Raw genomic sequence first — 17,698 nt, forward strand, 5'->3', positions numbered from 1 at the left:
GTGAATGGCAAAACAATGGGAATTGAGGGATGAATTAAAGGTAAAAAAGTAGCAACAGGGCGCCTGGGTGGCTCAGTTGGTTAAGCAACTGCCCTCGGCTCAGGTCATGATCCTGGAGTCCCGGGATCGAGTCCTGCATCGGGCTCCCTGCTCAGCGAGGAGCCTGCTTCTCCCTCTGACCCTCCCCCCTCTCATGTACTCTCTCTCATTCTCGCTCTCAAATAAATAAATAAAATCTTTAAAAAAAAAAAAAGTAGCAACAGTAAGTAGTAAGCATTTCTCAAATTTTATCGCAGTTTCCCAAACATATTGACCCTAGAACATTTCCTCAGTTAGCATTCCTTACTCCCAGGGTCCCAGAGTGAAAGAAACTTAAACATGGCATATTCACAAGCTAGGAGAAAGAAATCATTGTTGAGGGAGACATGTCCTAAATCTGAAAAGGGATAAATAACAGAATAAATTGTTAGAGGTAATAAAGACAGATTCTGATGAACATAGTAAAGGAACAACTGTTTGTCTGAGACAGGAGGAAAAACAGTAAGGAAAGTTATGAATGAAAATGCTGCCCACACGTTAAAAGCTGCCAAATGAGACAATTCATTCTCATGCCCTTTTTCCCTCCTGTGAAATACACAAGTCATTTACTCAAAAGTGACAAAGAAGGGGTGAGTAGGTTTGAGAACAGTGTTAAAGGTTTAGAACAGCAGCTATAAAGGAGAAAAGAAGTAGGTCTGGGGGTCAGAAAGCAGTGTATACATACTAATACCATTTTACCTGTACCACAGTTCTAGAACTCTTCAAAGTCCTGAGGAACCCTGAGTAGAAGGTTTAAGTTTAACCTTAAAAATTCCAATCCATTCCATTCTAAAGCCCAAACAATCCCATCTCCTAGGGCCTAAAGTCTAGAAATCACCTGAAGTAACACTAAAACTCAGCAAGTAACTAAAGATTGAGATATATCTGGTGAGTTTCAAAAACCTCTCTGGGATCTTAAAAGCACCAGTAACAAGCAACTAGAATTCACAGGAGAATTTGTGGGCCAAAAGATCTTAATGTGAGCATTCTTCTAATTAAATACTTCTTACAAGAAATGCCATTTAATCAGACCACAAGGCGAGCAAATGCCATCAAAAGAGATGTTGACAAGTATGAATCTCCTAATACAGCCAACAGTCCAACCATTCTCATTCACTTACATCACTCTGGGGGTAAGCTAAAACAACACTAATAATTTATGATCTATAACCCATTATTTCCAAAAGTCTGAGACAAAATGAGTATGATTTTATTTAACCTGTCATTACTTTTAGGCAAATCTTAACCTGCAATACCCTGAGAAGTTAACAAAGCCATGCACTTCCCATCCTTTTATTCCAGTTGACACCAAATCCTTTTTTTTTTTTAAGACTTATTTATTTGAGAGAGAGAAAGAGAGAGAGCATGTATGCAGGGGGAGGAGCAGAGGGAGAGAGAAAATCCTCAAGGACACTCTCTGCTGAGAGCAGGGGCCGACATGGGGCTTGATGGAGATCACAACTCCAGCCAAAATCAAGAGTTAGACGCTTAACTGACTGAGCCACTCAGGCGCCCCTTAACACCTTAGTCTTATGGGAAAGATGAGAACACACTGTTATCCCTTCAAAAAAAGGGGGGGGCATTTTTAAATTAATTTTTAAAAATATTCAAGAGAGTTAGCATTAAAATGTGAGCCCCTAAAAGACAATTAATGTTACTGTCCCATCCTATATATAAAAAAAATATATATACACACACACACACACACATACCATGATGTCACATGCATCTGAATATAACTAATAGCACCCTAAATAAATATAAACAAAGACCGAGTTTTGGAGTGATAGGGTGAAACTGATGGAATGGAAATTTATTTAATATCTACTATGTGCTTGGAAATCTGAATCTTCACAATTCTGTAAGGTAAGTGATAAAGTATTTCAATCCTAAACAATGGCATTTGAACTATATAATCACAGAACAAATAAAAAATTTGGAAATTGACATATAGATTGGTCAGGCAGAGAAATGGGTAAACAACCTAGGCAAAGACTGAAGAAAGATAAAGAGAATTTACACTTAGGTAAAATAAAGTACTCCTGATGTGGAGTCTCTGGTGACCTTCCATCTACCATCTGCTTGGTGTTTAGGCTAAGATCATGAGAAAAATACAAAATGGAGAAGCCCTGTGACTTAACAACGTCAAGAAGTAATTAAGACTACTACCAGGATCAGAAGATTTAGAAAATATCAAGAATACTTGGACAAATGTTAAACTTTGAGTTTTAAAAATATAGAAGATTCTCTAACATTTCAAAAGAAATCACTATTCTCTGTTCTAAATCAGTTGTGATAATACAACTAAGCAATAGTAATATGGTAGCTATAAATCCCAGAACCTATGATCAAATTTTTTAAATATATAAAAGTATTAGAATAAATTACCACAAATTACATATATTGCCTAATAAAAGGAAATTAAACAGTAACATTTAGAGATAAAATACATTAAGGGTACAAAAATAGTAATAAATACATGCTCAGTCTCAAATATTTACAATCCAGTGGGAAAAGGCAAACAGGTAAAGAAACTTAATATAAAACAATGAAATAACTCTTAAACACCACCAAGTATTATAGAAACAGAAAAAAAAAAAAAAACAATTCTTTCAGGCAAGTATTCACAGAGAAGGTAGTATTTGAGTTAACTCTTGAAGGAAAAAGGAGGAAAGATTTTTTTTTCAGGCTCTGTTAACAATAGTACAGAGATACAAAGACACAGAGAACTGACAACGTATTTCATATTATATGATATATGGAAGATTCCATTTGATTAGAATTTAGTATGTGTGAATGGTTAGAGAGATAGCCCTAGATAAGTAAAACAGATCCCAGGGGATTAGACAAAAATTATACAGAAGATACCCTTAGGGTATAAACTGTCAGTAGTGTTAAAAAAGGAAAGAAGAGGAAGATATTACAGAATTTTAAAGAATAGGGATTAGAGGCCTGGCTGGCTCAGTCAATGGAGCGTGTGACTCTTGATCTCAGGGTTGAGTTTGAGCCCCACACTGGGTGTAGACATTACTTAAAAAATAAAATCTTAAAAAAAAAAAATAAATTTTTTCTAAATTGCAACTTACATTGTTTGTCAAATGGGGATAATATGGCATTATTGTGGCAAAGCCTTAATATGATGGCAAATAAATTATCCAATGTACTGTCTTTCAATTAACAAACTTCAATAGTTTCCTTCTTATAATAAATGGTAGAATGTGAGAGATGACAGGGGAGAAGTTAAGATATGTAGCTCGGGGCACCTGGGTGGCTCAGTTGGTTAAGCGACTGCCTTCAGCTCAGGTCATGATCCTGGAGTCCCGGGATTGAGTCCCACATCAGGCTCCCTGCTCAGCAGGGAGTCTGCTTCTCCCTCTGACCCTCCTCCCTCTCATGCTGTCTCTCATTCTCTCTGTCTCAAATAAATAAATAAAATCTTAAAAAAAAAAAAAAAGATATGTAGCCTCAGTGACTGGACTGGGAAGATGATAAAGTCATTAAAGAAGAACTACAAAAGAAACAGATTTAGAAAATAGGAAAATGCGCAAGTTTTAGATATGCCAAATTTGCAGGGACAAGTGGGATACATACCTACATGCAAAAATACCAGAAAGCACAAAAAATCTGAGTCTTTAACTTAGAAGACAGTCCTAACAGAAATAAGATTTTAGGTCTTAGGCATACAAGGGAAAGCAAAGAATGAGTGAGCCAAGAACAGGAGCTCATGAGGAGCTAGGGGTAAAACAAAGAGTCAAGACTGCAAAAAGGAAAGTTTCAAAAATAGTGAGGTGGCCAGCAGTTTTAAGTACTGGATAAAACTGCTCTATTTGGTAATTAAGGAGATCTCTGACAAATTTTGAGAGCAATTTCAGCAAAAAAAAATTTTTAAGATTTTATGTATTTATTTGCGAGAGAGAGAGCACGAGCAGGGTGGGGGGAGAACAGAGAGAGGGAGAAGAAGCAGGCTCCCTGCTGAGCAAGGAGCCCGACGTGGGGCTCAATCCCAGGACCCCGGGATCATGACCCTAGCCGAAGGCAGACGCTTAACCAACTGAGCCACCAGGTGCCCCAATTTCAGCAAATTTTGATGATACCAAACTGCAGACACTGAAAGAATAAATGGGTGGTAAAGAAATCAGAGGAAAGAATAGAATCAATTTCAAGCGTCCTCGAACAGGAACTCCACAAACATAGTAATGGAGACCTCATGAATATTATCAGTATTTCAAAGAGCCATATGAAAAATAAATTTAGCCTTCACCACACTATGAAAAACTAAGGAAAACAATAAATATCTTTGATTCTTTAATTAGCGTATTTTATATATACATATATGTACTTTTGTATGTATGTTTTAAATGAAAGCATGAATCACTGTTTTACAAATGTGGTAAACAGTCTCTCTCGTATCATGAGATTCTTGATGGAAAATAAATAAAAAGATTATTAAGTATTAAAAGATGGGAGCTCTTGAAAGAAACCCAACACTGAAGAGAATAAATGCAATTATGAATGATTCAGGTGGAAACCTTCAGAGAAAGTTTCTGCTGCTGATTTTGATATAAGGGTTTTGTTGGTTATCTTTTGATTTCAGAAGTGGAAAAACTTCTAAAGATGTTAGCTTAACACTAAGAAATCAATGTGAAGAAATGTTTGCAGTTCTAGAAAGAAAGGTAATTAAAGGTCACTGAGAATCAGATGGAATCATAAGGAAAAAGGACTGACCTTACCAATCCTGCAGTTATGCATAAGTTACAATCCGTGGATAGAAAATATGTATGCACTCTCATCCAAAAACAAGCTGCCCTACAGAAGTTCAGTTAACGAGTTAGATAATTAAGCCAACCACAGCTCTAGTTCAATAGAGGGTATATCACATAGAGTTAAGAGAATTTAAAGTCTGACAAACATGGGTTAAAATGTCTGCTCCTCTACTGACTACTATTTAACCTTAATGTTACTTAGCTTCTCTGAAGATGTTTCTTCATTTAATAGTAATGTTCTCTCATAAGCTATTAGGAAGACCAAAAGAGACAATATATGTAAAGAGCTTAGCACAGTGCCTGGCACAAGGTAACCATTTAAGAAACACAGCTATAATTACTAAAATAAAATACAAATAAACATTTCTCTGACTTTAGGATTAAGAAGACCTAAGATTTAAAGGAAAGGAAACAAATGAAACAGGAAAGATTAATACATCTGGCTATTCATATTTTTTTATTGTGTAAAATTTTTGTGGACAAATATGTTAAAAAGCATCATACAAAACTTAAAAAAATGGTAACGAATAGGGGCGCCTGGGTGGCTCAGTCATTAAGCGTCTGCCTTCAGCTCAGGTCATGATCCCAGGGTCCTGGGATCGAGCCCGGCATCGGGCTCCATGCTCCGCGGGAAACCTGCTTCTCCCTCTCCCACTCCCCCTGCTTGTGTTCCCTCTCTCGCTGTGTGTGTCTCTATCAAATAAATAAATAAAATATTTAAAAAAAAAAAAAGAATAGATTCACAAGAATTAGTTTTCTCACACAACAAAAAGGTAAAAACCCCAGAAAAAAAAAAAGAAAGAAAAGAAAAAAGGTAAGGACATACCCCTTGCTCTGCATAAACAACACCAGGTACACGGTTTAGGAATCCATGAATATAGTAATAGACACCAGATGGGCATTTTTCAATACTTCAACATGTGACTGATATTGTGAGGTGACACTGTCCTTCCAATATCAAACCAAGCTACTAAGGCATTCCTCATGTCCTTAAAGGAAAAGAACTATTTGAGGATAAAATAATAGTAGTAGTTGAAATAGGAGATTCAGATAACACAAATTCAATCTTTCGCACATTGAAAAGCTTATCTATTATAACCTGTTTTAATTAAAAATAAAACATAATTTCTAGCATATATTCTTATAGTAACCTAACGATTTTTCAAGCTGGGCTAAAAAAAGGTCCCTGAAAAGCTGGCAACAGGATAAGATGGGCAGCTGTGGAAAGGCCAAGTGGCTATACCCATGCATTTATCAGTGTTTTACCCCACAGCCTACAAGCAGTTCCAGTTCCACTTGTATCTCTTCTTATATAGTTAGGGTACAATTTATTCTCAGACTTCTTAAAACTGAAAAATAATTCTAACAATCCACATCAAATCTCTCTCCTACTAATTTAAAAAGACAAAAATTCAGTGAACTATATTGCTTTTCATAATTGACATATTCAAAACTTTCCAACGAAATTTTAAGTGTATCATGATGTGGACCCCTCCCCACCTCCCCAGGTTTTCCTTACCTTTACAAAATACTATGAAAACTTCATTTGGGGCAGATACTATGCTTTGTAATATTTTTGGAGTAACTCCTTTATTTTTATGCCCAAGGCAATATAGATATTGCTATGGTATTAATACTGAACAGACCAAAATACTGTGGAACCCCTTCATAACACAAGGTTGCTGACAGAAATAAAACCAAGTTGTTAACTTTGTTATAGCTTTTCTGTGTGTGGTATATGTGTGTGGGATTACAGACTTTTGGCTAGCAATATATATTAAAAATACCCATGTATTCAGAAAGTTTGGGAAGAAAGATATTCTACTTCCATCTAAACTGAAATTTGGATTAATAGATCATATATTATACCATTACCAATTTTTTTAAATGAGAATAACTATAATCCAAATTAAAACTGAATCTAATTCAAATTATTTCACAGGTACTTTCTTATTCAAAGCTACTCTCTGAGTTATAAAATCCATTTTCATTATTCAGTATTGATAAGGGAGAGTCAAAGACTGAAATGTACCTGCCTTAACTCTATGACAGCATACTACTGAAGTTGGTTTTAGAGCCAATACTTAACAAGTTTGTTTACATATAATTTTTATTTAGTAAAAATGTACAAAAAGTAAACACATGAAGCTTCCTGTTATTCAGAGTGCAAATAAATGAGGCTTTCCATAATAAATTTTGTAATGATTTTTGAATATAGTACCCTGAATAACTTTGTGTATTAAAATAACTGAACTCTTTTTTGTTAACAAAATCCAAAAGGGAAAAACTAAATTTCATAAAAGAATAGGAAAGTATACTATAAGCAGAGAAAGTTCAAAAAGTCACCAAAGTCATTTAGTTGGTTAACAGGCCACTGACCTTCCTTTGATTTAAAAAAAAAAAAAAAAAATCACCTAAGGATATCAACTAAGCCATCCAATCTCACACCCACCACCCCACACAGACACAGAAAGCAACCAAGATATTCACTTTCAAAAAATGTCTAATAAAATTATTTTTACCTGTAAATTGTTTTCTGTGACTCTGTTCCACCAAACCATATTGATGGGTACTCCTGATTTACACCTGTCAGCAAGGCAGCCAATAGGGTTCTTTGCTTTTCGTGCCTTTGATCCCATCGGAACTAGCCTCTCCTCCAGCATCCCCAGGCGATACTTCCTTGGCTAGGAAAAAGAAGGAAAGAAACCAAGCCACTCCTAACATCCTCCACACTAATCTAAACTAACATAACTAACATATAGATGATATCAGAAATGGTGGAATAGGAAACAAGTAAAATTTCTAAGACACTCCCTCTAATGTCCTTATCACCACCCACCATTTCCCAACTCCCGCCGCCCTCAATACACACCTCCAAAATAACCCACAGTCCTAATAGGCTGAACAACATATTGATATAAAGCAACAGATGTTTTAGAAGTATACATTATAATTCAATTTTATAAAAACTTAATGAATAGAAATTAACTTATCAGCAAAGTTAAATGCTTTGCAAAATTTTTTCCACTGGCACTTACCTATTCTCACTGCAATATGAAGAAATGCTTCGAGGGCACCAAATACAGGTAAAAAAACTCTCCAAACTATCTTTTTCTGCTCCATTTTGCTACCTTATTTCCTAAAGAGGAACTACCCCCACTTAAAAGAAGGAGCTAATTCCTAAGGAATGGATTTTTTTAAATTTTTTAAATTCTATGCACATTAGGCAAAAGTACAAGTCATCGTGTCTTAAGTGGGCATTCAACTTAAGGTACTAAATGAAATAAGCTCAAATTTAAAAAAAAAAAAATATACAACTTTTATGGGTCTTATAAGTATACCAGTAATATAAACAGATTGATATTATATTTAGCTTGTCCAATAAAAGCATGAACTCATTGGCAAACATTATAATAAAGTTAGTAAACAATCTTCCCAGAGGTTGGCAGGGCTTTTTTATATGTGAAAGTTAATGATAGTTTCCACCTTACCTCTCTTATTTATAGTAAATTTGCACTAAATTATATCTTTATGGGAATTTCTATATATATTTTTCCCTTTAAGGAATGCTGATCGTTCTTGGGAAGGTAACTAATTTAAGACCTGAAATAAGAAAATCTATGTTTACTCACTGTTCTGTCTTAAGTCTGCTAAAGCAAATAGTTAAAAATAACTTTCTTCAGAAAAAGTGTCCTAGCCAGGCAAATATATAAAATATAATTTTGGCCAGTAGAGACAACTAATTTGAAGAAAACACTGATTTCTAAATTTCAAAATGACCTTGCAAATAATGCCTATGGAAATCATTCTATGCAAATTAGATTCTAACTACAGAAATGGGCATCTGTTAGTAGTCTTTGATTTAAGGGGGGAAAAAAATTAAACTTGCATAAGAAAGGTAACTAAACTACCAACCCAATAATTATAGCAGTGGATAAAGTTTCATGAGGCTAAAATATTTCCATCTCTATGCACTCTTGCACCAATTCAATTACTCTTTATGTCTATATCACAAGCAACTTTTGCGGATGAGAATAAAAATGAACCCATCAGAACAATATTATAAATGAAAGAATTTTAAAGCAAGTTATTTCTAGTAATATAGCTCACAACTATAAGGCTTTGATACGCAGCAGAAATACTATACCTTAATTAAGCTTTCACTAGTTTAAAATTTATATTTTAGAAAATGTCTGGGCTAAAGAATACCCTATCAGAAATGTTCAACACATCAAAGAATATTTATTTAAACAAAATAACAACCTATCAACTAGGATTACCACAAGGGCACCTTAAATTCCAGTCATACATTTGAAAGCACGAAAACTATTGCTTTAAATGACCTTCTGGTATTCAGATCCTTCACAAATGCAGACTTGCTTTTGAGCTGGTCATTACAATAGCACAATTTATTTTCTTACAGCAGTGTACTAAGCAACACAGAAAGAAAGTATTTAAATAAATCCAATGTAGCATTCTCCCTCCCCAAAAGCTCTCATTATATGTTTCTCATTTTTCCAAAGAAGAATTCATCATTCTTCTCTCCACCACAACCCTCAAAAACCTGTAATTAGCCTAACGCCTTTCCTCTTAGGCAGAAGAGATCCCCAAACACGTGCCATTATAGATTTAACTTTCTTCAATAAATAGCAAGAGATTAAAATCTAATCCAGAAGTACAACCTTCTACGTGATACTGAATGGAAAGACCTAAGTATCAATCCATTTAAATTACCATCATAAGCAACAGAAGGCAAAATGACATCTGAAAAGGGATAGCAGCAACACAAAGCATGAAGGTGAGGCAAAGAGATTACATATTACTGCCCAGGACATAAATTACCATACAATCCCAACTGTAAGCTAATTTCCAAATTATTATTTATCCCTTGGGCAAAAAAATGTATGGTTCCACTAAACATCTAAGAAACTACTTTGCATCAGGAACTGTTCTAAGTACTAGAATACAGTAATAAATAAAACACACACTTTCCCCTCAAGAGGATGTAATATAGTAGGAAACAAAGTCATGCAAACAAAACAGTCACTGTGATATAATAAATGCATATATAATTAAGGTACCAAAAGGGCAGAGACAAAGGGTTCACAGAGAAGGTGAATGCAATTCTGAAGGAGTACGTTTGCCTAGATGGAGGGGGGAGGGAGAGAGAGGTACTGTAGGCTAGGAAAAATGTATATGCAGAGGCATACAGGCACTATGGTGTTAGGTGAAAAGCTCAAGTAATCAGTCTACCCTCTAGAGAGCGCAAACCTTGAAGAGCAAAAGATGAGGCTTCAAAGCAATGAAAAAAACTGTTCTATATCCTATGCCAAGGACTTTAGACTTCATTCCATGGGCAATCAGACTTCAGTCCATGGGCAATGGGGAACTCTTGAAAGCTTCTGAATGAAAATTAAAGTGGAAACAGGCACACAAACCCTTGGACTCACAGTAATCCAGGTTAGAGTTTCTCAACCTCAGAACTACAGACTTCCGATAATTCTTTGTTGTGGAGGCAGTCCTGTGCATTGTAGGATGTTTTGGCAGCATCCCTGGCCTTTAACCTATAGATGCTAGTAGCACCACAGTCCCAGATGTGACAACCAAATATATCTTCAATGTCCCGGGGGGACAAAACTGCCCCATTTGAGAATCACTGGTGTAGGTGAAGGATGTGAACTCAAGGGAACTGAAATGGGAATAGAGCTAATAAAGCCGGGTTGGGGAGACACCTGCTAGGTTAATAACAACTATAGGTGATTGAAAGTGGGGGCTAAGGAAATCGGAGAAGTCAAATAGAAGATGAAGAAATAAAAGGGACAAACAAAATTTTATGGAAAATGTTTACTAACCCCTAAAGTAATTACCCTAAAATTCTGAGATCTGTAAGATCCAAACCCCTCTACTCCAAAGCAAACAAAAGCAACAGCCCTCTTCCCTTTTCCTTAGCTTCCAATATCCTTTCCTAGACCAATGTTGAGAATGTGAGAGTTAAAAAAAAAAAACAGTTATGGGGGGCGCGTGGGTGGCTCAGTTGTTAAGCGTCTGCCTTAGGCTCAGGTCATGATCCCAGGGTCCTGGGATCAAGCCTTACATTGGGCTCCCTGCTCGGCGGGAAGCCTTCTTCTCCCTCTCCCACTCCCCCCCTGCTTGTGTTCCCTCTCTCGCTGTCTCTCTCTCTCTCTCTGTCAAATAAATAAATAAAATCTTTAAAAAAAAAAAAAAAAAAAACAGTTATGTCCCCTTGTTGATCCTCCATTCTTGATAGCCTTGCCCCTCCATGGAATTCTACTTATGGAATGGAAGCATTTGTAAATGTCCTGTCCTATTGATAAATAACCAGCTTTTCTACCCCACCTCCTAGTAAGTCAATATTGTACATCAAAATTCCCAACCTCTTTTTGTTCCTGTAGTAAAATATCCAGCAGGGCTAAACAATTCCTCCCTATCTCTCCCCACCCCACTCTAGTTAAACAATTTTTACATTAAGTCTCAAGATGTACTACAAGAGTGAATTTTTATCATTCTTCACAAAATCTAAATAAACAGTACAATAAGACAGTAGTTGAAAACAGTTTTACCCTTTATACTGGACACTAAAAAAAAACAGGTTAGGCCTGAACAAAAGTATTCAAGGATCCTTTTGTATTCAAACTATAGCGAACCTATGAATCTTCTGGGGATGTTATTAAAATAAAGATTTTGATTCAGTAGGCCTAAAGTGAAGCCTGAGACTCTGCATTTCTAAAAGGCTCCCAAGACTGCTAGTACTGCTGATCTGGTGACCACACTTTGAGTAGTCAAGTTCCAGAGAATGTCATAGAAAAAACCTAGATAAGAAACTACTGGTCTAGACAGAAACTGAAGCCACTCCCTGAAATAAAAAGAGAGAGAAGTTCAATAGTTCAACATCCCAAATCCTTAAAGCTTGATCTAGATACTTAGAACCTTCAAGACTATTACTCGTGTAGCCCCAGAGCCCTGGCTCTTCAAAATTTCTTGCCCTGGTTCATAAAAGCCATTTCCAATGGTTTAGGTCTAAGGAAATCCACCTTCATTCCTTATAATTGAGGTAAGTCTCTATGTCGAAATAAAGAACAGTAAAAGCTAATTTTTAGGACTGTTTGAGTTCAAAAGTCTAAATGTACACACATTTTTTTATACATTCATTCACTCAACATTTCAGCATTAGGCTCTATGCCCTTCTTCCTAGAAATACAAAGCTAAGATATATTCTCTTCTAAAACTTCACATTCAAGCCAAAGAAAAATCTATAAATACCATGCTTGTAATAGAAAATGTAGTTAAAGCTACCAAGTAACAGACCAATTTTTCAGTGCACAATTCTTTTGGTACAACGGCAAAACAACAATGCTTTAACAGTGCTTCTACAATGCTTCATTATTACCAGCCATGTGTTGTTATATGTCATTATCTAATTAGTAATAAACTAGAAATCAAATTGTTATCCTACTACAAAAAGTTTCCACTACCCTGAACTTTAAAAACTCCTTCTGAACATCAAAAACACAATTGTGCTTTCACCCTTTATACTCTGAAAACAAGGAATGATGATTTAAAGTTACTATGAATGACATTTTTGGATGATTTGCATTTTATTAGTCACAACAGCCTCATATACTTAGAAAATAGTGGTACATATGTATGAATGATCTCTTTTCAGATAATGCTTAGTAATTACATTAATTCACGACCTTTTGCTGTAATAACTCAGCAACCTACCTCCTGCCACTCCTGACGGTCTCAGATCCACTAATAGAAACCTCTGGTCTAGAATCTACTACATATTTATTTGAAAATAAACCTGTATTTCTTTTATAACCTCTTCTAGCTCACAATGGTCTTCCCTCAATTAATGAAATGTCTTGGTATTGTAGCACACTGGTAATTACGAGAACTAAATATGAGATTGTAATTCCATTAATTCAGTGGTTAATCTAAAGTCACTGGGAAAAACAGACCCTGAACTGAATAAAAAATAATTTTCATATAATCATCAAGACAGGGAACTATACCTCTACCTAATTTATTACCTGGATCTTAAAGGCTCCTACACCTAATTAATTGAGAATATTAAATCCAGACCTACAAATCACTGTAGCGTGGGCTCCAATCATTTTCTCCATAGGTAAAAGACTTAGAAAGTCAAAAACAGAGCAAGTCAGTTGCAAAGATTATACTGTACTTTGTCCTGTCAATTCATTATCATTAATTGTGGGCTTTTTGTGAAAACATATTAGGTTCCTTAAGTTTTCACTGTTCAAATAAAAACAAGAGTAGGATGCAACAGGCAAGTCAGTCTATAGAAAAACAGGCTCATTGTTAAGACTCAGTGACAGGTAAACATCTGTAAATGAAAAAGACCTTTTAATCTGTGGAATCAATGTACAGGATGACAGGATGAAAACAGAGGATACTGCTAAGTAAAAACTGATCTAAATTATATCAAATAAAGCAAAAAAGGATTTACATACACATGCAAACATATTTTAAGCTCTACTATGAGTCAGTCCCCCGATATTATCTGCATAAATTTAAGAAAGCCTACAAAGCAGTCATTACTTTTGTCCTTAAGATCTCCACATTACAACAGAGTTCTACTCCAACAAAATCAAGATCAGCTGGAATACTCTTGCTAAGCTTCTTTCAATTTCAAAAGAACTAGAACACCAAACTGCAACTTCTTTTATTCTTTTGCTTTAGAATGGAACTAGAATATAAAATGTAGATAAATAAAATATCATGCCAAAGTTATTTTAAGTGAATGTGAGTAAAGGTGTTTTTTTTAAGTCATGAAAGTTATTTCCACAACAAACAATCGACTAATAATTTTAAGTTTTTATCATGTGTTTCAGTACCTTATCAAAACCAAAGATCATGCTAAAATGCCTATTCACTTGTTAGCAAAAGGTTCCCTTTTTATTTATTTATATGTGTACCCTTGCTTAATCTTGAAATGTAAGAGGATCTTCAGATCTGCTAAATAATATACTTGGTATTACTCTACTATACTCTAATATACCCTACTATAATTGAACTTAAAATAAGGTAGTGGTTAATCAAAAGTAATCTCATACACATCCAGAAACTAAGATAAACATGTTTTAAAACTGCAGAATCATAAGCAGTAGAAGACTGGAACAACTACCACTTGATAAGCACAGGGCACTATGCCAAACACTTTATACCCATTATGGTATTTAATCGTCATAATTCTGTGAGACTGGCACAATTGCAGAGCCAACTTTACAGATGAGAAAAGTGAGGCTTAGAAGTTAAAATAACTTGCCTATAACCTCACAACTAATGTAACGTTGGGCCCTGGAGTTTGTACTCTTAACTATGATATTCTGCCTCCAATCTGAAGAAAGCTGTTCCATATTCTGTAACATTCCTTAACATATTTCACTCTTAAGTTGGTCTAGCTAATCCTAAAATGACCAAATACCAATTTCTAAATGAATCAATCTCTTTGAATCTAACTGGCACAGATGGGATCAATGAGAAATAAGAGCTACAGAGCCCCCGTTCAAAGAAATAAAATTAAGCAGGTTCCTGTCCCCATTTTCAAAGTTCATGGAAAAAAATAGTGGGAATTAAAGAGTTTGGGAAATTACACAGTTTGGGTTAAATTTAAGCTAAAACTTAGGCTAGCATGTTTGTGATGAGAATTCTAAACTCACCTTTACTAATTCATTACTGACCCCTACTTCGCAGGAAAATAGAGGTAACCACCAATAATGCCAAGCTATTAAGATCAGCTACTCCACTTTGTAAATACAATGATCAGAGAAGAGTAAAAAGAAGCCAACCACATAATCTGAGTAAGCTGCTAGTTCCTAAAGCCAAGTAGCAAAAGCACCATGGTTTTATAAGCTGTCATTATTAGGTAAGTCAAATGCCCAAAGCTAAAACAAAGTAAGGACTTTAGCCAACAGTATTATACACTGTATGTAAAAAGCATACTGTTTCCGTTCACATGTTTAAATATGGTCAAGTATCAAACACCAAACCACCATAAACCTCTAAAAAAAAAAAAGACCTCTAAAACAAAAATCTGCCATGAGATCTTTTATAATCAGTCAATAGAACAAAATTTCCTTACAATCATAAATTTGAAGATTCTTTCTTGACTCAACAAAAGCCAAGGGATGACAGCACACAAAGTACCAATTAAACTAAAATGCACAAAGTAGTACATGGTTGAACTGCTGATTTGTTACAACAAAATTTAATCTGTTCTTACCAAAGCATATCTTTATCTCAACACAATCTTGGAAATCCAACCGGGAGGGTTGGATTTATTTAGCAGGAAAACAAACTTAACTCCTTCAAACTTGAGCCCTTTCTATAGGAACTAACATATTTCTAAACAAGTTTGAATCTAATGTTACTTGCACAGCATTTCAAAGAAAAGAATAGATCAAGACTGGAGGTAAAAGCAATAGAAAGAATGTAACATTTAAATCTGACAATTAAAATGCAGAGAAGGTTGAGAACATATCCATTTACTAAGGGAAGTTAATTACTATAGATCATTAGCAATAAAAATGACAGTAGATTAAAATTACATGAAAACATTGACAGTTCCTTCAATTTAAAATCACTGACTTGGCAAATAGAGAATTACCACGTTATTTTAACAAAATGAGCTTAATATTTTGTTATTTTTAAATGTACTTAATAAGAGATCATCAGAGTAAGTGTGACGTTTCAAAAGTGACAGCATAAATCAGTTGCAAAACTGAAGACCAAAAATAAAATGGGGAGAGGGATTGAAACATCCGATAGGAGAGGTTTAAATCTCTAACACACACAGAGCTTACAATGAATTTAAAAAGAATAGCCAAATAGAAAAATGAGCAAAGGACAATGAAGAAACACCAATAGCCAATTCACATAAATGAGAAGTTCAACAGCACCAGAAATCAAATTTAAACAGTAAGGGGGATTTTTGCCTTATACAATGACAAAGATACGAAATACTTTCACATCTCTGTGTTTTCAAGGCTCTAGGAAAACCAGCATCTGTGAGTAGGAATATAAACATGTGCAACATTTCTAAAAGGCTATCTGTCAAATATCAGAAGTTTAATTGTATATTCTTTCCCTTGAAATTGTGTTTATGGAAATTTTTACTGAGATAATCACATAAACGGAAAAAGAAACAGGCATAAGGTCAATGTTTTATGTCCTCCCTCCCCCCCCCCCCCCGCATATTACCAGTAGCCTTTCTTTCCACTACCTATTTTTCACCTTACCTAAGACTCATTTTATCTTTCATATTGTCCTAAAGGCTTTTTGTTTTCTCTGAAATGTAAATAATTATCTATATCCATTCTAGATAAATTACTTGATCTCCCAAAACTTCCATTTCCCAGTTCTGTAAAATGAGAAAAATAATCACTCTCAAAGACCTGCTGGGGTGATTAAAACATTAATTTATGAAAGAATTATTTAAGTTTACTATATTACCTGGAACAGATACAGAAAATCATTATCAATATAAATAAAATCAAGTTTCTTTCTGTCTGCCAATACATCGTGAGAAGTCCCCAGATAGCTTTTCACCAAATTTGAAGCATGTGTTTGAGAAGCTAACAGCTATGTGGAGAGAAGGCAAAAAAGAAACGTGGGAGGAGAAGAGACCTGAACACCTCAAAGAAAAGACACATCCTCAGAGCAGCTGTAGGAGAACCACTTCTCCAGTTGACAATTATAACACAGCCTGATCCAGAGTGAGTGGCAACAGATATTTATTTAACAACAGTTAACAATTCCCAAACAAGGCTAGAAAGGTTTGGCTAATACCATGTTTTACTACAATGAGAACTACCATTTACTGGGCACTTCCATGCCAGGAAATATATTTCATATAGTCCTCATAACAACTCCACACGGTAGGCACAAGGTATTATTATTATTCTCATCTTGTGAACGAAGAAAGAGAAAGGTTTAACTGAGCTTAAAGACACAATGATAATCAGTGAAGAAACTGAGACTCAATTCAGACTGCCTGGCATCCAACTCCAAACCCTATAACTTTACCCATTTTCAATACCTAGTGTTGGATCTTTGAGAGAAGTAAAAATTCACCAAGAGGCTATGAGCAAGTTATAAACAGTAACCATGGGTGCTTCCCTGCCTAGAGGAACCTGGACTCCAACAACTCAACCAATTCCCATATGGACCCATATGTTATCTCTAAATCTACAACCTCACTACATCTGGCTTAAGTTGGGAGAGGACACATTCCCACAGCACGGCAAGTGGAGATGAATGGAGGTTTAGTCTACTCCAGTAAAAGAGAATAGCTCTGTTTAATTTGTAATTCTAAACACAATTTTCCATAGAAACATGACTTGCACAATACTCATAGGTAAATGATACTGATGTGGCTGACCTACAAATCTAAACACTAAGTAAAACAGTATTTGAGAACATATACAAAAAGTTTAAAAACCGTGGTTTTACAAGTCAACTTTTATATTGCAACTTCCATTAAGATTTCAGTTATTTTTCACTATCTTCTCCATTTTCTCATTTTTTATTTTTCCTGAGATCAATACTTGACTTGATATTCCAAAATAAACCTAACCATCAAAAGCATTAAGGAAGGATTTACATTCCAAATTGTCTCTGCCATAATTCTATTAATTTCTCCAAATTTACTTTAGCCTTCTCCATAAAAGAACCCTACCATAAATACTCTCGTTTCCTTGTTACTCCATATTTTGTTCCTGAGAATAGGAACAGTGTAGAAGTCATCTTTTGAAGACATGAGAACAGAAATGTTACAAGAAAAAATTTAAAAGTCAAATTAATGAGAAAACATA

The 17,698-nt window shown here is 35.1% G+C and overlaps 1 protein-coding gene across 7 annotated transcripts in view; it reads right to left on the bottom strand.

Annotated features, from left to right (window-relative positions):
• Positions 1-17,698, bottom strand: part of PAN3 (poly(A) specific ribonuclease subunit PAN3) — a 130,019-nt gene that overhangs the window by 85,296 nt on the left and 27,025 nt on the right. For 5 of the 7 annotated variants that reach the window (XR_010410061.1, XM_045869244.3, XM_045869245.3 and 2 more), the window contains exon 5: positions 7,364-7,525. The exons of the other annotated variants lie outside the window; for them this stretch is intronic. Coding sequence is in view for 4 of the 5 variants with exons in the window: in XM_045869244.3 (XP_045725200.1) it covers positions 7,364-7,525 (162 nt within the window). In the remaining variant the exon portion in view is untranslated. The remainder of the gene's footprint in view (positions 1-7,363; positions 7,526-17,698) is intronic. 7 annotated transcript variants of the gene reach the window in all.

The sequence above is a fragment of the Mirounga angustirostris genome, unplaced genomic scaffold (assembly GCF_029215605.1).
Source record: "Mirounga angustirostris isolate CCGP_5_RB_7025 unplaced genomic scaffold, mMirAng1.0.hap1 SCAF_3, whole genome shotgun sequence".
In the NCBI taxonomy this organism is placed as follows: domain Eukaryota; kingdom Metazoa; phylum Chordata; class Mammalia; order Carnivora; family Phocidae; genus Mirounga; species Mirounga angustirostris.